General features: G+C 48.6%; 1 protein-coding gene and 2 long non-coding RNA genes across 3 annotated transcripts; 1 reads left to right on the top strand and 2 right to left on the bottom strand.

Annotated features, from left to right (window-relative positions):
* Positions 1-782: 782 nt before the first annotated feature.
* Positions 783-14,065, bottom strand: LOC119877107. The gene is made up of 2 exons (XR_005371670.1): positions 13,621-14,065; positions 783-1,498 (listed from the first exon to the last, which is right to left on the bottom strand). It is a non-coding gene; the product is annotated as an uncharacterized LOC119877107 (long non-coding RNA).
* LOC102151763 lies at positions 2,961-12,352 on the bottom strand. Its single transcript, XR_005371669.1, has 3 exons — positions 12,125-12,352; positions 11,090-11,276; positions 2,961-4,001 (listed from the first exon to the last, which is right to left on the bottom strand). It is a non-coding gene; the product is annotated as an uncharacterized LOC102151763 (long non-coding RNA).
* Positions 12,452-22,046, top strand: AGA (aspartylglucosaminidase). The gene is made up of 9 exons (XM_038560475.1): positions 12,452-12,671; positions 14,131-14,284; positions 15,090-15,202; positions 16,075-16,187; positions 17,650-17,764; positions 18,522-18,597; positions 19,424-19,531; positions 20,176-20,309; positions 21,782-22,046. Exons 1-9 carry the CDS (start codon positions 12,551-12,553, stop codon positions 21,880-21,882), a joined length of 1,035 nt encoding a protein of 344 aa, XP_038416403.1. The 5' UTR covers positions 12,452-12,550; the 3' UTR covers positions 21,883-22,046.
* Positions 22,047-25,884: the final 3,838 nt, after the last annotated feature.

The following is a 25,884-nucleotide window of genomic DNA, read 5'->3' on the forward strand; positions in this document are numbered from 1 at the left end:
CCTGCAGGGAGCCCGATGCAGGACTCCATCCTGGGTCTCCAGGGTCACGCCCTGAGCCAAAAGGCTCAACCACTGAGTCACCCCGGGGTCCCAAGTAAATTAGTTTTAAGCCAAGGGGAAGCCATCCGATCTCGATGCCAGCTAAATCAGTTGGCAGCCAGCACACACGAATGTCCTCCCTAACTCTGCCCTGCTCAGTCAGCAACGTATGCCGGTGTTACCTGCTTCAGATAAAATGATCTATGGAGCATAGACTAGGTATAAAGTATTGCAATGAGTTACAGTAAAAGTCTGTTCCTGTGAAGATGGCTCGAGAGGGATACAGCTGAACCCCTTGACACAGGTAGTCACACACTGCAGCAGCCCCACCCCGGCCCCCAGCAGTGCCCCCAGCCTGAAGTCACTGGAGCAGTCTAATTTTCTCAAGGTCTTTTTCTTTCTCGGGCCTTCGTGGTCCACCACACATACAGAAGGTCAAGGCAGCATTTTAGGATCTTCCCCTTGACCACAGATGGAGCTGAGAAAGGGGTGCACAGCAGTGACTACTGTGAAAAACTGGGCTGCTTCCTCCTAATTCGCATGGCTACACACGGGAGGACTCGGGCGATGAGGCTAGTCGCCACCTCCTCAGCCTTTACAGACCACCTGGCTTTCCCTCTCGTTGTTCAGAGATGAAGGAAGTGAGGTGACACGGCCAATTTGTCCCCGTATGCAAATAATCCGAAGAAGATTGAAAAGCTTCATTCTCCTTAACCGTTTTGTTTTATTTCACACACAGCAAATAAAAGGACCGAACAGTTTTTTTTTTTTATTTGGCTTGATGTTGGCCAAGGCTATCATTGAGAGCGTAGAGCCAATCAATGACACCTCTGGCTAAAATTTATGTCTGCGGACTATCCCAAAGGGGCGATTTCTAAAGAATAATATGCAGCCTTCAATTTACTTTATCACAGCTGGATATGAAGTTAAATCCCCGGCTGGAATTTAACCACCCAGAACCGAGCACCAGATGGCTTATCTGTACCTCAACCCGACAGCTGTGTCCTGAAATGCACAGCTGGTCTTCACATTTGAATGACAATATTTAAATGATAACATTATGTAATGCAGAAAAATGTGTTTGGGTAGCATGGGTCTTGAAAACTAGACCGCACAGTTGCTCTTCATAGTGACTGCACAGGCTCCACGGTTAATTCACGTCCCTCCTATTTGCGTTGATGGGTCTTGGCTGGAGAGAAGAGTCCAGTGCCACGTGGAAACAGTCCAGCACCATTGATGGCGCACCGCTGTCTTCCCCTAACGACTCTCCTGGGCACTCACCACGCTAGCGTTTCCCTTCACATAAAAATAAGCACAACAGAGTCTTCATGGTGAAGCTGGAGACTTTCAAAATTTTGCGATAATTGATGGATCCCTCATTCTGCCAACGTGGAGGGGTAGAGAGCAGCTGCTATGGAAATTCTTCCTCGATTTGGGGATTTTAGTATTCATTTCCTAGCTGGGTCACAAGTAGAACAAAATCAATACAAATAGGACAGAAATATAACAAAGACAAGATCAATACCAAAACTCAGCACCTAAAACAAACACACAGACAGACAGACAACCATGAAGGGCAGCTGTCAAGGGGGACGTGTTTGAGGGCTGTTCAGACACGGGTGAACCATCTGACACATTGCGAGTGGGTGGCCAGTGAATGATGGGAGAGGGTTTAAGTGAAAAAAAAAAAAAAACAAAAAACAGAGAGGTCAGTTTTCTGTTTTCACCACCAGCCAAGGTCCCCTGTGCTGCTGCTCAGGCTTGGGGAAGGCCCGCACCGCCCCAGGGCGCCCAGAGGACACCCCGCTGCCCTCATCCTCAGGAGCTGTGTAGACAAGGGAACCCAGGCCCGGGCAGGAGGGGGGCCTCCTGTGTCCTCTCCCTGCTGCTTGCTTCTCAACTGCTGGAGGCGGCGGGGCCTCCACCTGCAACCCGGCCAGACAGGCTGGGCCACAGGGAAGGGGCCTGCTGCTCCAGGCATGGTCCCCAGGGGACCCCAGCCCTAGCACCCCCTCCTCCACAGAGCCTCGGGCCCACCGAGGAACAGCATCCAGGAGCCCCAGAGCCTGCAGATCCCTGGGGGGGGAGGGGGCCCACAGGGGCTGCGGGGAAGGCCCCTTGACTCTGGGGGACCATCGGGCCTGCTCCCCTGAGCCCAGCAAGTGGCCGGGGCAGGCAGGCGGGCAGCAGGGGGCAAGGGCAAGGAGCCATCCAGGCGGGGCCTTGCCTCCTCCCAGTGCACAAACCCAAGCCCCATAAGGCTGCAGTCTGCCCTCAACCTCCACCAGCTCACCCTTGTGGCAGCCCCCGCCCGCAGCAGCCCCCAGCCCCCCCATCTGCAGCAGCCCACAGCCCCCCCATCTGCAGCCCCACCTAGCCCCCTATCTGCAGCAGCCCCTGGCCCTCCATTTGCAGCAGCCCCTGGCCCTCCATCTGCAGCAGCCCCTGGCCCCCCATCTGCAGCAGCCCCTGGCCCTCCATCTGCAGCAGCCTCTGGCCCCCCATCTGCAGCAGCCCCCATCTACAGCAGCCCCCAAACCCCCCCCCCCGCCTGCAGCAGCCCCACCCCCGGCCCTCAGCAGTCCCCCAGGATCCCATCTGCAGCAACCCCCCAGCCCCACCTGCAGTAGCCCCCCAGACCCCCATCTGCAGCACCCCTCCCCACCCTCAGGCTTCCAGGGCTCCATTAGTACTTGAGCTAAGTTCCCAAGGAGCAGGAGTCCGCTTCAGCGCGGATCTCTAAGGCTCGGCACATTCCTGCCGCGCAGTAAGCTACCAGTAGGTATTTTAGAAAAGAAGAAAGTGAGGAAGGAGAAGGGAGTAGAAAGTGGGGGGTTAGGGTGAAGAAGGTAGGGGAGGAGGGAGGGAGGGAGGGAGAAAGGGAGGTAGATGGGGAAAAGGGAGGGAGGGAGGAGGGAGCTAGGAAGAAGTAGGGAAGGGGGGAAAGAAAAAAGAAAGCCAAGCTGCACCTGCAGGGATCCTAAGGCTAAAGCAGCCCAGGCAGTAGGCTTCCCCTCCCACAGTGCAGGTGTGGGTGCGGGTGCAGGTGGGGGTGTGGGGGCATCTGCCCTGCACCCCATCAGCCTGCGGTCATGGATCCCAGCCTCTGTACTTTCCACCTCTTTTGTCCTGACTTCCTCTAAAGGAGCATCTGCCTTCACTGGGAGGTCCAGTCTCTCAAAACCTCCCACTTGCAAGTGTTAGCTCTCCGGCTCTCTCTCTCTCTCTCTCTCTCACACACACACACACACACACACACACAGGAGGTCTCTCTCTCTCTCTCTCTCTCTGCCACTATCAGCAATACTGACACATTTCCCCTCAAACCAAGTAGACTCCCTCTCCAATCAGGGATCATTCTCACTTTTTACATTATAACTTAGGGGCCCTGAGAGGATTCCGGGGAGAGGCAAGACTGCACCCTCCGGATCCACCAACATCAGGCTACTTGATTTAAGGGGGCTCTTGGTTCGCGCTCCCCAATCCTTCCTGCTCTGCTATTGCCATCTTGATGAGACCGCCCATGATGAATCCTCTAAAATCCCTCCCCAATCCCCGGTCACCAATTCCATCTCAACCCTGCTAGAATCTTGGCAGGTGATGTCCACTACTCCCAGAAGAGATCCAGATCATCAGGCAGTAAGTCCCCCAATTTCCTTTAATCTCTGATTCTCAAAAATAACCATCTTTTTATCCCAGAGTGAGAACTGCCCTTTCTTCTCAATCTCCCACTGAGCACCACAGTCATCATTCCGCCGTTGAATGAGGTGTCTTTGATCCTTGAAATCGGAATAAGATTGACTCAAACTCCATATTTACACTCTGCTGAAGTCCAAAGTCCTTCCAAAAGCTTCTAGAAATGTACAAAGGTCTTGAATTCTCGAGGTTGCCTCAGTAGCTGACCTCTCTCTGTATGTGTTATTCCTATTATGTTCTACACCGACCCAGAAGTGACACCTGGACTGCAAAACAAAAAAGGAAAACAAAAAAGTGTGGTTGGGTCTCACTGAAAAGGCCAAGTGACATCATTGAGGTCAAGGAGAGTGAAGCAGTATTCTGCAGGCGGGAGCTGGGAAAGCTTCCCTTTTCCTGCTGAGAAGAGTGGGGTGCTGCTGAGATCAGACCTTCCTCCCAGCCCCTGGCTTGAATGTGGATCTGTCTGGAGCAACAGTAGCTGTCTTGTGACCACAAGGCAATAAATACGTTGTGACATTTCTGAGCTACTGAACCAATGCCAGCAGTTTTACACTTTCTGTTTCGGTGCAAAAAAAAAAAAAAAAAAAAGTCTTTTTTCTGAAACCACCACATTTTTCTCTTATTTGATACTGCAAGCACTTAAAGCTGCTACAAAATTTTACAATCACAGTGATCATAGCCCTAAACCTATGAATCACAGACTTCAAACACGTATGATCCAAGCCTTTATTACGAGAGCCGTTGGTAAATAGGGCACCTAAACCACCAAGCGCCATCAGGGCTTGGAGATGCAGTGACAGGCTAGTCCCTTCACAGCTGCTTAATCCTGTGCCTGTGAGAAAATGGTAAGGATGGTGGGAGGGCCCAAAGCCCCTGCCTCAGAGCGAGACCTCATGTGTGTGACTCCAGGCCCTCCAACCACCCGACTCCTTGAATTAGCCCTGAATTTGGAGACCTGCCTAACCTCCCAATCTGCACTGATTCTGTTAGTAACAGAGTGCTGGTGATAGACTGAACTCACCTGCTCTCCCACCTGAGCCAGGCCGGAGTCTCAAATTCCTACTGTTCACCTTCACCCAGGATCCAGCATGACACTATTTTCATTGCTAGTCTATAGGATATAGTTTATCTATAGGATAAACTCAGCGTAATGCCTGACAGTTCCAGTCTGAAAAATGATTGGTATAGAAAGACCTACAATTTAAAAGGCGGTAGAAAACAATAAAGTTGTGTCCAGGGGATCCCTGGGTGGCCTAGCGTGATCCTGGAGTCCCGGGATCGAGTCCCACGTCAGGCTCCCTGCATGGAGCTTGCTTCCCCCTCTGCCTGTGTCTCTGCTTCCCTCTTTCTCTGTGTCTCTCGTGAATAAATGAATAAAATCTTTAAAAATAAATAAATAAATAAATAAATAAATAAATAAATAAAGTTGTGTTCAGTCACAAAGAATTTTATACCTCCATTAAAAATGTTGTGTAAAAAAATAAAATTAAAAAAAAATGATGCTATGTGAGCAGTGAGGGGTTTTCTGGGATGCTCAAAACTTTTTCTTTGTTGGCATAAGCGGTGATTACGTGGGTGTTCATTTTATGCAAAATTCTTTAAGCTGTGTGTTTATGTCTTATGTGCTTTTCCAGATTTATGTTCTATTTCACAACATAAAGGGTCTAAAGCAGTATAAAGAATATTAGTGACATGCAAAGAGATTAAAGATATCTGAAATAAAAGAGCAGGTCACACACCAACGAATATGACGTCAGGCTCTTTCATCAAACAGATAATCCAACATGTTAAAAGGGAGGCGATCTCCTCTAAGGGCTAACATGCACGGAGACTGCTGACGAGGACGTGTGCTTCCAAACCATGAAAAAATAAACACTAAGTCGCTTGTAAGATCATCTTTCTTTACAAATCTTTATATGAACCACTGGGACGACGAGCTGGATAAATATTCACGGGATACATCTGTTCCCTGGAACGTTTTTCCATTTAAATCATGATCCGCCTAAGACTCATTTTACCCAGTGAGAGTAGTCACAGTAAGTCGTTGTTTTAGAATTTTGCTTTTATTGTTAAATTTCTTCACTAAAATAACCTGCGACACTAGGTCCCAATGTCAGACCAATGCTTGAAGCGGCAGAAAGACGCCACGAAGCTTATCCTGTTGCCCTGGGCCTGCGGTGCGATACTAGATCCCATTCCTGAAGACAGCGTGACATTACAGTCGTCGTAAAAAGCAGATTACACGATGTAAAAGGATCTACTACATCCCTGTTACGATCATTTTATCATCGCACTGGCCCGGTATCAATATTACAGATTGAAAGTACATCGGATAGAAGCTATTTTGAGAAGAAACCACTTAATAGGCCAACATCCCACTAGGCGGTGTTGGTCCTAGACATCACTAAGATGACTTTTAAAGGTTAAAGAGCCGAAAACAAGTCTGTGACTTGAATCTGCCATCGATTCGACAAACGGTTTCAGGGGCATGCACCAGAAAAGAAAAAAAAAAAATTGAGAAAGAAAGAAAACTTTCTGTTTTCGTCTGTAGAATCATAACACTTACTCCTGTCTAATGAAATAGACTCTAATTTCATCCAGGATATATAATCAGGGAGTAAGATCAAGTGTTCCCAGATTAACGGGGAAAGCGGATTCAACTTAGAAACCCGGTGGAAGTGCCACAGATGCTCTAACATTAGCAACCTTCATCACTTACAGTTGGGGAAACTGACAAGAGCAAACGCCAATCAAATAAATAACTTGTATTGAGATAACCCAGGTTCCGTGGGGAGTTCCTGAAAAAGAAATTATTATTTCAATGCCAAGTCACGCTTCCGGCTTTGAACAAGTAGCAAACCGTGGGCATGTTTCGCAAATGGATTTCACAGCATCAGTGCAAAAGCCGGAGGGGACGGCTTAGATTTTTAAGCCTCAGATTTGAAATACCTAGACTCCCTGCAACCACAGCGTTAAATCCTCTGTGGAACCACAGCTTCAAATGCTATCAGGAGAGACTCAGCTCTTCATCCCTCTGAGACTGATAAATTGAAAGCCACGAGGTTTAGAGAGAATGGAGGGGAGCCTACAGCCTCCTGCACCCCCCCACCCCACCCCACACAGGAAGACTCTGTAACATCCCTTAACCTTCCGTGGGAGGCTGTCCCCTCGGGAAGGCTGCAGGGTGATGTCTTTAAGTCACTCGGAAATCGCACCACCCAGCGATGGGCCAGATGTGTGAACATTGAGCCCAAATCTTAGGCAGCTCAAAGTCGATAGAAAACCTGATTTTTAATTTCCACTTAAGAGAGTCGGGGAAATTCTAAGGATTCACTTTAAAACACATTAAAGGTGTCTGGCCAACTCTTCAGAATTCCCGTAGAAATTTCTGAATCGCAAATTGCTTTTTTTCTGAATCGCAAATTGCTGCTTTGTACAGTTCTGGACCGCCTCTTCCCAGACATCAGCTGATGGATGCTGGGTGGATGCCACTTAAACAAAAGAATTTTATTCAATCTGCCTACTACTCTACCTTTCCCATGTCCTCCCTCATTCACAAAACTTTGTAGGACTAAGAACACTCTTATTTTCTCCGAGTTTCAGAAAAAGGAAGGGGGCGTCGGGAAGACTAGCTGAGTAACCCACGGCTGATAGGTGGTGGTCCTACATCTTGACATCCACGTCTTGAGAATCTCCCTGGGAGTCCATCCACCCAACCGATAAACATCCTACCAAAGAAAACTATGCATGCAGTCTAAATGTAAATAAAAATAACGTGTAACTAATCCTTTCCTCAGTAATGCTACGTATCTCTGCTGGTATGTGGAATGAATGATTTAAGAGAATGAAAAATTGGAGAGGATGCTGGGAAAACCCTGAACCATTTTTTTTTAAGGTCTACCACCTAATTGATCAATTGATGTCTGTCTTCATTTAGAGTTACCTCAAAATAAAGCATAGGCATCCGGTTATATGAAAACCTAAGCGTAACATGAGGGGACTTCCAAGATTAAAACTCAAAGTATTCTCCAAATGTTAGTAAAAGAAAAATTAACCCAGAAGGAACCAGATATCCAGAGTATGTCAACATCTTCAAGGCAGAGCTGCAGACATGACCCTAAGTTTAGGGTAACAGGATAGTGGACCCACTGAGTATTTTAATCGATACTAAAAAACCACTAAATACGTCAGATTCCTTTTGGGGGTAGCATACTAATTATTCTAAATACAAATGCCCTTGGGGAAGCTGACCTATTGACACCTCTGCCTCAGACATTCCCACTATAGTATATATATACTTAGCCAACACATATATATTATATTACATATAATATATATATTTAAATATAATATAATATATATTATAAATTATATATAATTTAGCCAACTTCCTGCAACCAACGGATCAGCTGCGTTTCTCGGTTAAGAATTTTGAGTTCAAGTGGGGAGAGAGTAGTACTGGGGAAAAGGGTGGACTTAGTGGAGGTAACAAAGCTCAGGCTCTTTCAGCCAGAAGAAACACAAATGACTTCATTACAAGGAGGAGCTGCAAGGGAGCATTTTTCATGACACGTCCTTGCACAAGTCATGTCCTGACTCCTGATGTAGCAAAAATACTAAGGCTTGGTTCAGGGGCTAATGAAAATTAAGTGGATGCACAGTACATGTTTTCCTTCCTTTCTTATCCCGTTCTACCCACTTTCATTTTATTATTTTATTTATTTTAATTACAGATTTTGTTTATTTGTCCATGAGAGGCACACAGAGAGAGACAGAGACACAGGCAGAGGGAGAGGAAGGCTCCATGCAGGGAGCCCGACACAGGACTCGATCCTGGGACCCAGGATCACGCCCTGGGCCCAAGGCAGACACTCAGGCACTGAGCCACCCAGGCGTCCCTCACCCCCTCTTTTAATTTCACATGGCATTACCTCATCCCGATTATACCAGCACAGGTGACTTGTCCCTCCTCCCAAATCCCCAATTTGTGACCTTTTCTTCACTTGCACCCACCGTCGTCCTGCCTTGGGATGCTTCTTCCAGGCTATCCTGACGCTGTTGAAACTGCATCTTTGATTTCATAGCAAAGAAGCCTTGAAGATTTTGAAAAACCTCACAACTCCCACCAGGTTAATATTTTAATAAGAGTCAAGGTAAACGTGTAAATGCTTGGCAACAGGATGTGCTCATGCGGCTTCCCTTGGCAACGAGCCCCAAGGGATTACTGGCTCCCACTGTGCCTACACCCCCCAACCCTCAAAACGCGCATCCCCACCATGCCTGCTGCTAGAAACAGGCAAAGGGTCTAAATATGAAGCTGTTTACGCCATGGCCTATGTCACCAAGGCCAGAGTTCATGACAGCCTGGGCTCTCCCAGAAACAACCTTAAACCGGGCCATCGGGAATGTCACGAGCAGCACCGGGTAACCCGCTGAGGGTCCCCTGCCCACTCAGGGAGGAAAGCAACCTTGGAGTCGTTGACCCACCCCTTCGCCTACTCTGATTTTCCTCGCTGCCCACCCCCCCACCCCCGTATCTCCCCGTAGAAAGCTCTGATTTGGTCCAGCTCCTCGGGGCCCCCTTCATCCTCTAGATCGGATGCCGCCCCATTTGAATCAAGTTTTGTCAAACGAACTCAGATTTTTCAACATGCCTCAGTTTATCTTTTAACAGCTTTGGGGCCAGAAGAGACAAGGGAAGGGGGAACAAGGAACCCTGTGAGTACCTGTGAGTGCCTCGAGCTCGGCTGCTGTCCTGCGGCCTCTGGAGGTGCTGGGTGCTGGGGGGTGTGGGTGGGGGGGTCCTGTTCCAACAGCAGCTTTTGCATTAGGAGCTCTCAGAGTTCATTTGAGAGTTTATCTTTCCTGGTCAGGTCTGACTTGGAAACCAGGCTGGGTCCTAACCTGGCCGTAGGGGGCCTGGCTTCGGCTTAAGCTGGACTGGGTCCAGCGTGAGGCCTTGGGTGAATAAAATTGTGTTTTACGGCTGCACAAGCAGATTCAGCTTGCCGAAAATAACCTTGAATCGCAGCAGCTGCTGCGGAGAACTTTAAACCACTTTAGGTGACCTCATCCATTCGGGAGCTGCCCTAGAATAAAGGGGGTCTTGGCGAAGCACTATCCTAAATGGGGAGGGAAGATCATTTTTCCTCATCTAGAGTTTCTGGGGACCAGGGGGAGACCAGCTAGGACACCTCACTCCCTCTGCAGCCTTCAGAGAAGGAAACTGGGAAACTGGGAGAAGCTGGCAAAGGGCAGGAATTCTTAGCAAGGTCAGCTGGCTTTCCCAGGCCCCACCTGTGGTGTCTGGTGGAGAGATGATGAAGGTAAAATGCTGCTTCGCCCCTTCCTCTCCAAATTCAGGTTGCCAGGCCAAAAAAGCATTCCAAGAATTAGATCTTTGCATTGTGACCCAGGGACTTGCTTTTAGGTGCCCGCTGGCGGCCAGTCCTCTCTCTCCAGGGTACAGCTGCCTTCTTGTTTGTCTCATTTTGTGTCTTGAGAACTTGGCTTGGCACCTGTCAGGTTTGGGCCCCAAAGACACGGCTGTGCACAAATGCCAACTGCGCCCCATTTGCGCCTGGGGTCCTACTGGCTGTTGCCCGCTCTCAGGAAAACTGTCTTTCCTTCCCGTTGGTTATCCTTGAGAGTGGCTCTGGGTCTTGGGAGGGTGACTTTTGCACCTTTTTTGAGGATGCCCCTCACATCTAGAGGGCTGTTCAATAGGGTCAGGAGCATCGACTGTCAGGGGAAGCCTGGCCAGATACTCTAAAGGGTTGTTTTACCTGCAGCTCCACCCCCAGAGGGTGGCCAAGGTGCAAACTGACCATCAGAGCTCCACAGGACGCCTTTAGGCCTTCGCCCTAAGCTGAAATGAAGCATGCACCCGGAAAGCAAATCATTCTGAAGCCTTTGTGAGAAGGATTCACTAAAACACTGCAGATGTGCAGCGCTAAGAACACAGGGACCTTTCCTTTCCCGTCTCCCTGGAAGAGTGTCCCTAATACAAAGATGCAAATTGAGGGGAACAGAGCTGAGTGGGTGAGTCAGCCACGCAAAGTCCCCAGGATGCAGCCCAGTCCCTGAGGAACTGAGCACAGCTGCACCCTCCTACACTCCAAACACGTCTTTACCAGCAATGCGGCTCCAGGGACAATTCAGAGGCGCCACCTATTATTTTGCATCAATTCCCCCCCCCCAAACCTCCCCTATTAGTTAAAAAGATGGGAGTAGACGTTTTCCACAATGTATTGGAGAGGTTACTTACTTAAAAATGAGCGAAATAAGTCGAAATAAGTTAAAAACAAATATACTTAAAAATCATTGTCGAAATCTTTACTATTGGTCAGTGTACCTTTTAACCACGTGAAGGCTCCACCCCACCTTGTCCACACAGGTGGTCAGCTCGGAGAGGGGTGGGGGCGCGGGAAGGCGGGGACCTCTGCGACCTTGCCTGGAGCCCCGGGAGCCCCGGGAGGTGGGCCCCAGGGAGCGCTGCCCCGCGGCGCCTCTTCTTTAGCATGAGAGCTCGAGAGCGCGTCCTGCAGAAACGCTGGGCTCTTAGCGGGCCTGCCTCCCCCCCCCGTACGCCCCCCATCCCGGATCCCCGAGGCCAGGGGTCCCGGGGCTCAGCCTCCCCCTACTCCCCCCCCATCCCGGATGCCCGAGGCCAAGGTCCCGGGGCTCAGCCTCCCCCTACGCCCCCCCATCCCGGATGCCCGAGGCCAGGGGTCCCGGGGCTCAGCCTCCCCCTACGCCCCACCATCCCGGATGCCCGAGGCCAAGGGTCCCGGGGCTCAGCCTCCCCCTACGCCCCACCATCCCGGATGCCCGAGGCCAAGGGTCCCGGGGCTCAGCCTCCCCCTACGCCCCCCCATCCCAGATGCCCGAGGCCAAGGGTCCTGGGGCTCAGCCTCCCCCTACGCCCCCCCATCCCGGATGCCCGAGGCCAAGGTCCCGGGGCTCAGCCTCCCCCTACGCCCCCCCATCCCGGATGCCCGAGGCCAGGGGTCCCGGGGCTCAGCCTCCCCCTACGCCCCCCCATCCCGGATGCCCGAGGCCAAGGGTCCCGGGGCTCAGCCTCCCCCTACGCCCCCCCATCCCGGATGCCCGAGGCCAAGGGTCCCGGGGCTCAGCCTCCCCCTACGCCCCCCCATCCCGGATGCCCGAGGCCAAGGTCCCGGGGCTCAGCCTCCCCCTACGCCCCCCCATCCCGGATGCCCGAGGCCAGGGGTCCCGGGGCTCAGCCTCCCCCTACGCCCCCCCATCCCGGATGCCAGAGGCCAAGGGTCCTGGGGCTCAGCCTCCCCCTACGCCCCCCCATCCCGGATGCCCGAGGCCAAGGTCCCGGGGCTCAGCCTCCCCCTACGCCCCCCCATCCCGGATGCACCTGCCCAGGTGTCCACCTCAACTTTGCACTTAAAGGACCGTAAGCGAAAGGCAAAGGGAAATGTTCCCGGGCTCGTGCAACCCGGGCTGCATCATTTCTCATTTCTCGGCTCAGTCCGCCCTGCACAGCCGGGGAAGCAGTCATTCCGGTACCGTTACAGGCCCGCAAACACCCGCGCAGGACCCCGCAGCGCCCGGGCGGCCGCCCTCAGCGCCCCCAGGCCGCCCGCCCCGCCCCGCCCCGCGGAGGCAGGTCTCGCGAGAGCAGCGGGAGCGCGGCCCGCGCCGCAGGGAGCCGCCGGCGGGGCGGGGCGAGGATCGGGGGGATCGCGGGGGCGCGGGGATCGCGGGGATCGCGGGGGCTCGCGGGGGCGCGGGGATCGCGGGGCGCGGGGGGGCCCCGAGGCTGCTCCGCGGGCGCGCGGCCATGGCCCGGAGGAGCGGCCTGGCGCTGCTGCTGCTGCTGCTGCTGCCGCCGCTCGTGCTGGGCCGCGGGCCGCTGCCGCTCGTCCTCAACACCTGGCCCTTTAGGAACGCGACCGAAGCAGGTGCGGGCGGCGGGCGGGGCTGCGCGGGGGGCGGGGCTCCGGGGCTCCGGGGCTGGGGCGACCCTCCCGCCGGGGCTCCGGGGGCTGCGGGGGGGCCCTGCTCGGCTCGCCCGCGCCCCCCGCCCGCACGCGGCGGCCCACCTGCAGCAGCTCCGGCCTCGGTGCGAGACTCCTGGGGGCGCGCCCGGGGTGCCCTGACCTCCGACCTGGGGGCCGCCCCTGTGGGCCTCTCCACCCCGTGACCTGGGGGGGGGCCCCTGTGGACCTCTCCACCCCGTCACCTGGGGGGGGGCCCCTGTAGACCTCTCCACCCCGTCACCCGGGGGGGGCCCCTGTAGACCTCTCCACCCCGTGACCTGGGGGGGCCCCTGTAGACCTCTCCACCCCGTGACCTGGGGGGGGCCCCTGTAGACCTCTCCACCCCGTGACCTGGGGGGGGGGGCCCTGTAGACCTCTCCACCCCGTCACCTGGAGGCCGCCCCTGTAGACCCAGGAGTGACACTTAGAAATGACCAGTAAGAGCACCTTCCCTTCAAAGAATTCACCCTTTATGAAGGAAGACACTGACCACCAAAGATCTTTTTTTTTTTTTCTTTTTTCCTTCTCAGTGTCTGGGGCTCACAGTGCAAAGTAGTGCAAACAGCAGGGCCCCCAGAGACCAAATCGTGGCTCTGCTGCCCACCAGCCGCGTGACCCTGGGCATGTCTAGAGCTTCCTTGGCTTCTCCAGGGCTGCCTTCTCCTCTTTATTTATTTTAAACACTTTATTTATTCATGACAGAGAAAGAGAGGGGCAGAGGGAGAAGCAGGCTCCATGCAGGGACCCAGATGTGGGACTCGATCCTGGGGATCAAGCCCTGGGCCCAAGGCAGGCGCTAAACCATTGAGCCACCCAGGGACCCCCTGCCTCTTCCTATTTAAAATGAGGATAACAACTGTCTAGTACTTACCTGCGCCGCTGTTGTGCCGATTAGTGGATGAGGCCCAGGTTGTCCTGAATTGCTGTTAGGGTTTGGTGGTTGACACTCGTGATTTGTGTTGCGTCAACCAAAGCGCTAGGCGTACCTAGTACTGGTTGTATCTTTTATGACCTAATGATGCAGGAGAAGTTTATAGGATTATGATTCAACGAATGTTCATTTTTAAATGCCTTTTAGCGGCCTCACTTAGAAAATGGAAGGAGAGGCCTTTCTACGCAGCATAGAAATACTCCAAGTAGAAAACATACAGGAGGCAGAGTCTTCACATCCTTCACAGTAAACAGTTGCATTATGTGATTTCTGTCTACATCCTTCCTCAGTAGCGCTTCATCAACTAAAATTCTATTTAACGTAGAGTTAAGTGAAAAAAAAAAATTTGGGGGGGATATGAGTTCTCAAAACGTTTCTGCTCTGTTGCCTTTGGCACTGAAAAAAAAAAAATCAATGTATGAACAAGCCCTGCTGGGATCTGGTTCACAGCGTGGAGGACTCTGGCATCGGGAGGCGGTCCCCTGGATGCCGTGGAGCAGGGCTGTGCCACCTGCGAGAGGGAGCAGTGCGATGGCACCGTGGGCTTTGGAGGGAGTCCCGACGAGCTTGGAGAAACCACGCTGGATGCCATGATCATGGACGGGTAGGAGCTCAGCCCCCCACGCGGGTGACACTGATCAGCCTTCTACTGGGAGCCGGGTAGAGGAATCGGGACGTTTTGTCAGGTCAGAACCCCCTAGCCTGTTGTACCTGGACCTTTCCAAACCCCAGGGGCCTCCCTCTCTATTAAGAGAAAATCATCGTAATAATAGAAATATTACATGGGGGTGAGGGGCGCCTGGGGGGCTCAGTCGGGAAGCCTCTGCCTCTGGCTCACGATCCTGGGGTCCTGGGATCGAGCCCCATATCAGGCTCCCTGCTCAGTGGGGCGTCAGCTTCTCCCTCTCCCTCTGCCGCCCCCCCACTGGTCACGCTCTGTGTGTGTGTGTGTGTGTGTGTGTGTCTTGCTCACTCAGATAAATTAACTAATTAAATCTTTAAAAAAAAAAAATGCATCGTCACATGGAAGCAGGTACTCTGCTTGCCCAGAGTCCCAGAGGTGCTACGAAAATATGTCCCTGGCCAGGTAAAGCATCATTTACCTGCCATCCGCATAGGCTGTGCTTTGCATGACCCGAAGCCTTCACACCAAACCCCTCGTGGAAGCCACGCTTAAAATGCGCCACGAGAAACAGGATGGAGGTGCTGCTGGAGTACGTGGTACATTGATGCACTGTGTGTTCCTTAATTTGTCTGGTTGTGGGAATTTGTGTGAACCTTACGGATGTGCTGTCCTGTTTACATCAAGACGGTCGAGTTTACCCTACAAACCATTGCTTGGAGTAAACCAATATTGTTTCTATCTTAAAAGTACCCCAATAAATCGAACCCTACTTCTTTTCTTGCAGCACTACCATGAACGTAGGAGCAGTAGGAGATCTCAGACGAATTAAGAACGCTATCGGTGTGGCACGGAAAGTACTGGAACATACAGCGCACACGCTTTTAGTGGGAGAGTCAGGTATATTTTGACTACACCGAAGCTTTAACTAATCCTTTGTCTGTATTCTTCATGGTGCAAAAGATAGAACAGATAAAAGCTGACCCATGTCCAAATTCCAGCTGTTTTACTTAATATCTGTTTTCTGGCAGGTAAGTTACTTCTAAATTCACACTTTTTTCATCTTTAAAATAGGATTTAAAAAAAAAAACTGGTTTATTCTCAATAGATAGGTAATTGCTGGATGGAAAAATGAGTCAACAGCATTGCTCTCCCTGAATTCGCTCTGTCAGTGGAAGACCAAGGAGCATTCTTCCTTCAGAAGATGGGCACCAGAGTAGTTTTGCTGGAACGTCTTCCTAGTTGTATGCCAAAAATCATACAGTGATCCATAATCAAAAATACTTTTTAATGATGACTTAGGTTAACAACTCCACGCGTAGGCATCCTTCAGTTTCGCCAGAAGACATAATTAAAAACTGCCCAAGAAGCAAAAGGATCTGTTAGTCACACGTGGAGCCCATTTGGCCCTTGGTTTGGTCTTCCAACGCTGGGCGCCGCACCCTGGTTAGGAAAGTAAGATTCTTGGTGGGTGAGAGGGGTGTTTTTCTTTTGTGATGGACACGAAGGGAAGGGAGATGGAGGAGGATGGAAAGGAGAACTGTCACAGTATACACCCTCGGGTCTCAAGCAGATCAGGTTTAGGAAGGACGCGTGGCAGTTGGTGTCCTGAAAACGGCCGATGTCTGAATGTTCCTCTCAGTCTCCGTGGGCCCCCGGGGTGGTGAACCCGCCTTGAGAGACCGCTGACCAAGGACGCGGCCTCTACAAGTGTTTTATGTAGAAGGCAGTGCTTAACTGAATCACAGTTTTCTTTTCTTCCTAATCTCCAGCCACCAAGTTTGCTGAAAGTATGGGATTCATCAGCGAGGATTTATCTACCAGTGCTTCTCGAGCGCTTCATTCCGATTGGCTCGCTCGGAATTGCCAGCCAAATTACTGGAGGGTATGTAGACGTAATTTTTAAAAGTAAATCACTAGGGGACCTGGGTGGCTCAGTGGCTGAGCGTCTGCCTTTGGCTCAGGGCGTGATCCTGGGGTCCTGGGATCGAGTCCCGCATTGGGCTCCCCATAGGGAGCCCACCTTTCTCTCTTTGCCTGTGTCTCTGCCTGTCTGTCTCTCATTTATTTATTCATGAGAGGTGTCTCTCATGAATAAATAAATAAAATCTTTAAAAAAGAAAGAAAGAAAAAGTGTGTAAAAGTAAACCACTAGAAAATATGAAGTGACACCCGTCTGCGCTTTCTTGTCTTCTGTTGGCTCAAGAGCTGGTTAGCACCCTGGTTGTACTGGAGGAGCAATGGCTTGACTCTGGGCACAATGTTCGCAGAAGCTCCTTAACTGCTCCTCGGGCTTGTAGGGGGTGGAAAACTGGCTCCTGGCAGCAGTTCTCAAACTGTGGCAGCCCTGCTGTGGGCAACAGGAGATGGCCTCGGTCAGAACTGCTCTGCTCAGATTTCTTTGCAACAAAAAGTTCCACGTCTAAAAAAGTCAAAGTTTGGAAACCATTTTTCTAAAAGATGTCTTGCATTTTACCCGTGTGACGTATACCCAGTACGTTGCCCTTGTGTGACGGCATCTGTACTATCAGGTGGCTGGTGTGTTCATGGTGGGATCATTTATCTTTAAATCATTGGGACTCTCAGTGCAAGTCAGTTTGTCTTTGCCATCCAGAACCCTTCTGTGGCTACCGTGGTCTCTCCTCTGTTTCTTCCACCTGCATCCTAATTACCTTTGAGTAACCAACGCGTCTCTAGGGTTAGCATTTGAAAGAGGCTAGTATACAAAACTGGGTCAGGGCAGGTACCAAATACAGGAATGAGTGAGACATGAGTGGTAGGTTTCTTGATTAAATACCAATCCATATACACAACCTAAATTCATGAATTTGAATGATCTTCTTGTGTCTTTAAATCCATAGAGGACTCCGAGGTTCCAACTCAGAATATGTTCACATGAACCTAGCTTTGAAATAAAGAGGGTTTTAAAATGGATTTTGCTTTAAATCTCAGAATTCTTCGTTGGCCAGAGCACAAATTGCAAAATTTAAAGGTCAGGCTGGGTGCCTAATTCCTTTGAGGCTTAGGATCTAATACAAAAATCTTCATTTAGAACTGCCATTGTGTGGAGAGCTTTAGCCATGCAGAGAGAGAAAAAAATCGGGGGTCTTTTCCAGACAATGTGGATATATCTCTCCTATATTATGTAATTCTGAGACTAGACTAAGCATTAAATAAAATTATATCCATCTGTTCACATAAGACTTAGCTAATCTTTGGTTTTTAATTTATATCTTTCAGTTCCCAGACATCCCTTGGGTTTCTCGCTGTTTAGTCATTGTATGTAACTACTTACCAATTTCTCAAACGAATCTTTCTAAAAACTAAAACTTAGATCTTGTTCACAGAATGTTGTACCAGATGCTTCAAAATACTGTGGACCTTACAAACCACCTGGTTTCTTAAAGCAAGAAGGATCTACCTATAAAGAAACAGGAAATAATTATGGTCATGATACAATTGGTAATTTGCGTTTTATATGATTTTTTATGGTTAAAAAATTAATTTCAGCCATTTCAGCCATTGCTGTTCTGTAGTTCTTAACTTCTTCATCCCCATTTATGTGCCAGAAAGTGACTTTAACTGTTTTCACTGCCAAGTAAAGCCATATGTGGGTAGGTGTACACACACACGCACATTCTTTCCATTGTATCTATATACTTTTAGGTAAATTACACAAGGCCCCTAAAATCTAGTGATTAGTCACTTGTAGATTTTTAAATCTTTGATATGTAGGGTTTTTTTTAAGTTTTTGTTATTCACTTATGTAAGTAATCTCTACGCCAACATAGGGCTTGAATTCACAATCCCTGGATTAAGAGTTGCGCGCTCTTCCAACCAAGCCAGCAAGGCACCCGTATTTGATATGTAGTTCTGTGATAATTTTATATTGTTTACCACATTCGAGGTGTCATGTTGAAATTTTCCATTATTCTATATCAAATGACTTTCTCTGAAATTGCCTCTGAAAGGTAACTGAGCAATTGGAAGGGTAAGGCTATGGAAAGTCTACCAAAAGATGCTCTGACACTGGGTTCTGAAACATCAGAAATTAGGCAAGTGGTATAATTTTTAGTATTCCTTAGCTTCTTATTTTCTTCTCCCTGAAATTATTGAATGAGGATATTTATATTACCAACTGCTCAATTATTTTGTATACATTGGAAATAAACCTCAGAGCTGGTACCTACAATGATTTTTTTTTTTTTTCCATTTCTAGGCATGGTTGTAGTCCATAAGATGGGACATACGGCTGCTGGTACATCTACAAATGGTTTAAAATTCAAAATACATGGGTTAGTGTTTCTCAAAGACCAGATCTCAAAAATATTCATCGGGTATAAACCAGTGTGTGCAAGGTGCTAACGAGAGGTGCAAAATGTCACGCAACCTCACCCTCACAGCCGAGGTAAATAAAGGCATTGCAGCCAGTGGTTCGGAGCTAAGGAAAGCAGTGGTGGCCTGAGTAAGTGGGGCAGTCGGTTGGAGAGGCCAGCGGAGAGATGCTGGGGTGCTGAGCTCGAGCCTCAGGAAGAAAAGGGAGCCTCCGGGACAAGGAGGTGCAGGGGGAGTGCATGCTCGGGTTCAGAGCTCCACTGGCTGGAGGAGAAATCGCCTGTATGTCAGGTGCTGGACCAAGCTGGGGAGTGGAGGGGACTGGCCACATTGCAAGGGGCCCTGAGTCAGCTTAAGGATTTCTGGGTCTTATCATAAAGTTGTAGGAAACCACTGAAGGTTTATTACAAGGAAGAACCTTGGTAAAATTTCGGCACATGAGATGGAAAGCAGGAATAGATTGTAGCTGGGGAGATCCAGTTTGAACCCTACTGAGACAATCCAGAAACCCAATGACAAAGGATGGCCGTAAAGTCCCTGTACATCCGTGCTGTCTGGACCTCTAACCAGCTGGTACCTAATTCTCAAATCATTAGCTGAGGTTCCTGAAACCCTTATCGAGAAATTAATGAAAATCTTGGCTCTCTGTGTTCTGATGAAGAATTCACCCAAAACGATCCTCCGTGGCCAGGGAGGAGTAACCCCCACTGTTGAAGCATCTCATAAAAGTACTATCTAGCCTTCGCACTTGATTTCCTGGCCTGACTGTGCCGTGCCCTCCCTAAGCCGAGTAGGAGACTCGCCAGTCCCCGGAGCCGGCGCCTACGCGGATGACACGGCGGGAGCAGCGGCAGCCACCGGCGATGGGGATATACTGATGCGCTTTCTGCCAAGGTGCGACTTCTCCCCTTTGTGACCCGTAGAGAGCCTTGGAGGAGAAGGCATCTGGCAAGACAGAAAACAAGTGTTTGTGCCATGCCGTCCGATGTCGTGTGTACAAGAGCTTTCTAGAAAGTCTGCTTCCATACCCTTCACCTCTATCATTTTTGATGATGATCATTTAAGCCATCATCACCCCCGAAATAGGATATTTCTTGCTTGACTTCCCAGACGAGAATACTCAGGATGCACTTAAATAATTTATGTAAGGCCACTGAGGAAAGGAACTGTGGTAATTGATGATAAAAGTAGGCCACGTAGTCACGGTGTACGATTAATTACTGAGAGATGATGGTTACACCTGCATGTCTTGCACATGCCCGCTATTTCCCCCATTAATTGTAGCCCCGTTTCTTGTTGAAACATAACCTCTATTTTTAATGACTTCTGGCTGTTATTACGAGTAACAGTTACTCAGCCAGAGCCAGAAATAACACTCCTCACTTGAAATGAAGGCGTGGGTGAGTTGAAAAGATAGACCTCGCATCAAGGTTGTATCAAACGTGGCAATTTTGATGGTTTGGGGTTTCTAACGTCACGTAACAAACTTGGACTTTGTTTACTCTGGGATACTAAAGCTCCGCTTCTGTTTAAATCAGCTACCAAGCTGTAGAGTATATGAGACAAGGAGAAGATCCAACCGTAGCTTGCCAGAAAGTGATTTCCCGAATTCAGAAGTATTTTCCAAACTTCTTTGGGGCTGTGATTTGTGCCAACGTGACTGGAAGTTATGGTGAGTTTTATTTGGAAGCCGCATTTGCGTGAACTTGTAAATGTTGTTGAAAACATACCCTTTAAAATATTGTGGTGTGTTTTGCTCTATGCAATGGAAACAGGGACTATATCGAGTCGGCCCTAGGGACTTGTTAAACGTTGATCCGTCGGGACCTCCCCCTCCCCTTTCCCCCCAAGTGCATAAATACACCTAACACCTCTCCTCTGGCCACGTGCCTGTGCTCATGACCCAGTCTTTGGCTTGTGGTTCTTATCTCTGACTTGGGTCCCTGGTGAAGTGTAGCTTCAGCCCCAGGACTTGCTGACATGGGCTACTCTGGTCCGGTGCTTTTATTAATTAGGGGTTGGCAGGCACAGAGGATCTTCCCTACTTCCTTTCCAGTCATCCTGTTAACGACTCAGTCATTTAGATCTTCTTGGGGCTCCACGGTACAAGACGTATTGCTAATTAGTAAACCAAAGAAGTTGCCAGAATTATTTTTGCAGCGCATCTGAGGCTTGTCCTTATGAGCCTATCACAGTTTCAAAGTGTTCAAGATCAACCGCTGCTGCTTCTCATTAGTGACTTTTCAGATGGGGAAGATAGACAGCTTACTGATCAATATGACTTATTAGGTTAGACTGCTTATTACTGTCCTTTGATCTTTTACTTCCCACAGTTCTGTATTTGAAAAACCTGTTTGAGGAATTCCTTATTCTTTTCTAAGTACTGAGACACCGAAGTCAATAAAAGTTATGGGGTGGGGAGGGGAGGCTTTATGTTTAAAATAAGTCAGTTTGATTGATTCCGTCTTAAGAAATAAACCTTAGAACTAGGCTCAAAGTTGGATTTAAGAAGATGTAAAAATGACAATTATATAATTGTAGATGACTTTAAAATTGACTGGTTCTTTAAGGTAACGGCATTAGAAGGGGACGTGCAGGTGTTTGGACAGGGGAAGAAACCTCCTATTGCCATGGATGGCTGGGGCAGCAGGAAACCGCTTCAGCAAGGAGAACTGGATCAGACACAGAGTATTGATTTGAGAGAGAGCGATAGAGAAGGGGGGAGAGGGAGGGGCAGAGGGAGAAACAGGCTCCCCACTGAGCAGGGACCCTGAGATCATGACCTGAGCCAAAGGCAGACGCTGCACCGACTGAGCCACGCAGGCGCCCCATGGGAAATAAAGTTTTTAGCCCTCGCCTACATTATTTTTACTAAGAAAAGGGTATGAAAACAGTAAAAATAATAGTAGCACAGACCACATATGTGTATAGCAGCAAATCAGCCTGTATTGGGAGGTTCAAAGAAATGCCTCTCCTGTCATGGCCAGTCAGCGTGGCAGCTCGAAGAGTGCTGCCCTGTGGCTCAGTTAACTCCGGGCCAGGGACAGCCAGCAGCAAGGTGAGGAAGCCGTGTCTATACGGATCACATATATGTGCATTCTCTGTTTACCCAGACAACCTAACCTCCTCTTTCTCGGCCCCCAGGTGCTGCTTGCGGTAAACTTCCAACATTTACTCAGTTTAGCTTCATGGTTTATAATTCTCTAAGAAATCAGCCAACTGAAGAAAAAGTAGAGTGCATCTAATCCTTTCCATCAGCATCTGTATTTCAAGAGGAAAGAAACAAAGGCTGGAAAGGTGACTCACTGTCGTCACACCGTAGGCCTCACGTATTCATCCTTCTTTGTGTAAAAGAAGAAGCGCAAAAATAAACGTGTGCTGGAGTAGCACTTTCCCTTTCTGTATCAGACATGGTTTTTATGATCTTTTTTTTTAAGCTTTGCATATTCCATGAATATGTATGTGTGTATTCTGTATATGTTTAAATCTTAAGTGATATTTGGATTTCTGCTCAGTGTTTCAAGACATTACTACTTTGGGGATCTATTTCCATAGTGATGTATTAAGGACAGAGGAAAGAATGTGTATTTGGATACTTAAAATAATTACAGTGTCCAAGTCTTTCAGACCCAAAGAACAAAATAGCGATGAGTCACAGCATGATTAGTCCTGATTCCATTTCATTACCTTCCACTGTCGGGTCTCTTACCACTGATTATCACTTTTACATAATGCTCCCTCCCAGTTGGAAGAGGAAGGAATGCCTTCATAATGAAGGTGGTTTTGTTTTTCACGCATTCCAAAGTCTGGGCAATCTTCTGATGAGCCATTGTGTTGTTTTTTTTTTTCTTTCTTTCTTTTTTTTTTTTGTTTTTTTTCCCCTGATGGAGTTCTCCATGTGAAGGTTCTTTAGTTCTTTAGTCACAATAATCTCCGGCGTTTGAGCTACTAATACTTAGTATGCAGAATTTGTTCTAAAAAATGTTTTAGGGACTTGACCGATACTGTGGTGTTGCTGATCTCATGTGCAGAGGTTGGTGATTGCAGTTGGAGATGGGACGGGAAACTGTCTAGCTTGGCTTGGTTTCCCTCAGCACTCGGTCAGCTATCTGACGGAGAGTTGTATGTGTGCCTTCTTCACATCTTTTCCTTCAAAAATAGTGATTTTGTGTACGTAAATCTGTGTGTACAGTAGATCTGTGTGTATAATCATTGTCCTCAAACTGTAGTGTTCTGGTCTGATTTTTTTTTTTCTACTCATCTTAATATTCAGCGTCCTTTATAATTTAGGGCTCGAGAGCTATAGTTTTGAGATTGCTTTCAGGTCACTTGTTCTCAGCCCACGCCGAGTATACCTGTCTGGAGAGCCTCTTCACAAACACCCTCTGCTCCAGCTGTGAGAATCCAGCTCCTGCCATCTTGGACCAATCTGCCCTGAGGATGGCTGGGTGACCTTGAGATTTCTGGAGCCCAGCACCCCCACCCCCCTCTCTATAGTTTCACTTAACTGCACTCTTAAGTACGTCCTTGAGGCAAAACATCCTTGATCTGCTCTGGAGAGAGGACTATGATTCTCCAACATTTCCTCCCAGGCCGTCACCCAGCCTCTAGGTCTATAAAAAAGGTTTAACAGGAGGTGGGGTTGTGGACTCTACTCCTCTTGCGGCTGCCCAAAACTCACTTTGGTCCATGAATCCCCTCAGTAAACCATGTCTTGTCAGGCTGCACTTGTCAGCCTTTTTCTTTGGTCTTAAGGTTTCTTTGGCCTCTGGAGGTCGTATTGCAAATACCTCCATTTCACGGCACACTGGCCCACCCAATCGGATTCTTCACAAATGAGAATCTGAAATCTGGAATCTGGAATGGTAGCCTGTAAACTAATAATAGGGAAATAATCCTACAGATTCACAGTAGAGCAGAAGAGAAAAATCTTACTTTCGGGGGTTCTCAAGAGGTACATTGATTTGTTGAAATCTGATATTGGGCCTTGGAACCAGGGAGAGGAGGCACATTTAAGCTTGCAGTATATTTATATCCAGATGGAATCCCCTTTTTGCGTGTTGGTTATTTGTTAATATTTTTGACAGCCATGTAGCAGCAGAAGAACTAAGTGGAAAATCTTTGTGGCCTGTCATTTTCCAGCAAATTTAGCTGATAAAAACTGCTGTGGGAGGGGCAGCTCCAGTGGCTCAGCAGTTTGGCGCCGCCTTCAGCCCAGGGTGTGATGCTGGAGACCCAGGATCAGTCCCATGTCGGGCTCCTTGCATGGAGCCTGCTTCTCTCTCGGGCTGTGTCTCTGCCTCTCTCTCTCTCTCTCTCTCTCTCTCTGTGCCTCTCCTGAATAAATAAATAAAATCTTAAAAAAAAAAAAAAAAACTGATGTGGGTAACAAAGGCAGAACAAAAATTACTAAATTTCCTCACTACCTACAGCCCATTGACAAGACCTTGAAAAAGGCCGAGTGACATTCTTCTAGGGACTCAGCTGCCTCTATGTTAATACTTTGCTGAGGGCAACAGGCAAGCCTAGCCTGACCGCCAGGATCCTGTGGGTCTACTCTAACATATAAAAATTCCTTTGGCAACTTCTTTATCTCTACCCACTGAGATACCTGTTGGCAATCATCCCCCAAGCACGTGGCCCACTGATATATATCTGAAGGGTCTCATGACTCAGGTTTTATTAGATGGTAAAAAATGAGTTTTTTCCAACAAGAGCCAGCCCCCTCAAGGTCCTGGAGACCTTGCTTCCAAATTCCTTAGAGACCGATGCTCATCTAACCTCCTCACAACTTGAAAGTATACAATGGGCCACACCTCATGACCCTAGGGCAGCTTTCTGCCCAGGAGGCCTGTCCCTGAGCTTCAATAAAACTACCTTTTTGCACCAAAGAACTCTCAAGAATTCTTTCTTGGCCATGGGCTCCAAACTCTAACATCTTCCCTACATTAAAAACAACCCACTTATTTTTTTCCAGGTATTTTCTCTTCCACTCTCATTCTTCCTGATGGGAATAATTTCCCTGTATATCTAATGTAGAAAGACGGAAATGGAATTAGCTTTGGAAATAATATTTTTTTAAGTTCTAGATTTAAATATCATTACTTAAATGCTGCGGGGGTGTTGTCTTTTCTCTTAAAAAGCTAGAAATCGGGCAGCCCCGGTGGCTCAGCGGTTTAGCACCCCCTTAGGCCTGGGGTGTGATCCTGGAGTCCCAGGATCGAGTCCCACATCGGACTCCCTGCATGGAGCCTGTTTCTCCCTCTGCCTGTTTCTCTGCCTTTCTCTCTGTCATGAATAAATAAAATCTTTAAAAAAAAAAAAAAAAAAAAAAAGCTAGAAATCCTTTTTGTGTCCCAGGTGACCATGTGCAGAGAGGGAGCCCACCTCTCTGATAATGATGTTTTGATTATCAGCCTTCACTGGGATTCATAAGGGAGACACGTAGGTTAAAGAGAATTGGGAGCCAGTCACAAATGGAGCTCAGAATTGGTTTCACTAAAACTTGGTAAAAGCAAGAATGTGCTTGGGAAGGGAATGTTGGAAAAATGGATCGTGATCTAACTTTTTGTGGCAAATGGTAGTTGGCAGTTTCCTTCACATCTGTCCTAGCTGTGCCATCGTGTAGATGCAGGGCCCTCGGGGAGCTTGGGGCAAGGGTAAGAGATAGGATTACAACACCTTCTTCCCCATCCTGCCACGGGTTTTTCCTTTGACCCTACAGAAAATGTTCTATTACTTGGCTACTACTTAGGCGAAATTAAATGGTCCCGGCACACACATGGCTTAATCAACTTGAAGTGATTCAACACTGTTGTCACTTGGATTTGTTAGTCAAGTTTTCTACGCTGTGTAGACACACGAGTTACATGCGTGGCACTCGCCACCTAATTGTGTTCCTGCCTCTTCGGCTCACAGACTTTCAACTTTCCTCTCCTGTAAGGTTCCTAACATCGCAGGGGAGGAGTTTCATGGGCTTGAATTTGGGCATTATCTTGGCTCAGATTAAACCACATCAGAAAAAGGAAGGGATTTTGGTGTCAACAGTATCAGAAACTTCTTGATTATTACTGTGGGTGAACTTCACTCATGTGTTTGATATTTTTTTAACAGAATACATGAAGAAGAAAACTAACCGCAAATATGCAATAAAGATTTGGGTAATTTCGTAGTCTTCCTTGTTGTGCTTTGATGAATCCCTGGAACATTTTTTTTTTTAATTATTTAACCTTTTTCTTTAATTTAAA

The sequence above is a fragment of the Canis lupus genome, chromosome 16, assembly GCF_011100685.1.
Source record: "Canis lupus familiaris isolate Mischka breed German Shepherd chromosome 16, alternate assembly UU_Cfam_GSD_1.0, whole genome shotgun sequence".
Taxonomy (NCBI): Eukaryota; Metazoa; Chordata; class Mammalia; order Carnivora; family Canidae; genus Canis; species Canis lupus.

Excerpts from the sequence above, each read along its gene's own strand:
- AGA (XM_038560475.1), top strand. The coding sequence starts at position 12,551 with ATGGCCCGGAGGAGCGGCCTGGCGCTGCTGCTGCTGCTGCTGCTGCCG. Across the intron at positions 12,672-14,130 it reads TAGGAACGCGACCGAAGCAG|CGTGGAGGACTCTGGCATCG; the intron begins GTGCGGGCGGCG and ends TCTGGTTCACAG. Across the intron at positions 15,203-16,074 it reads GCTTTTAGTGGGAGAGTCAG|CCACCAAGTTTGCTGAAAGT; the intron begins GTATATTTTGAC and ends CCTAATCTCCAG.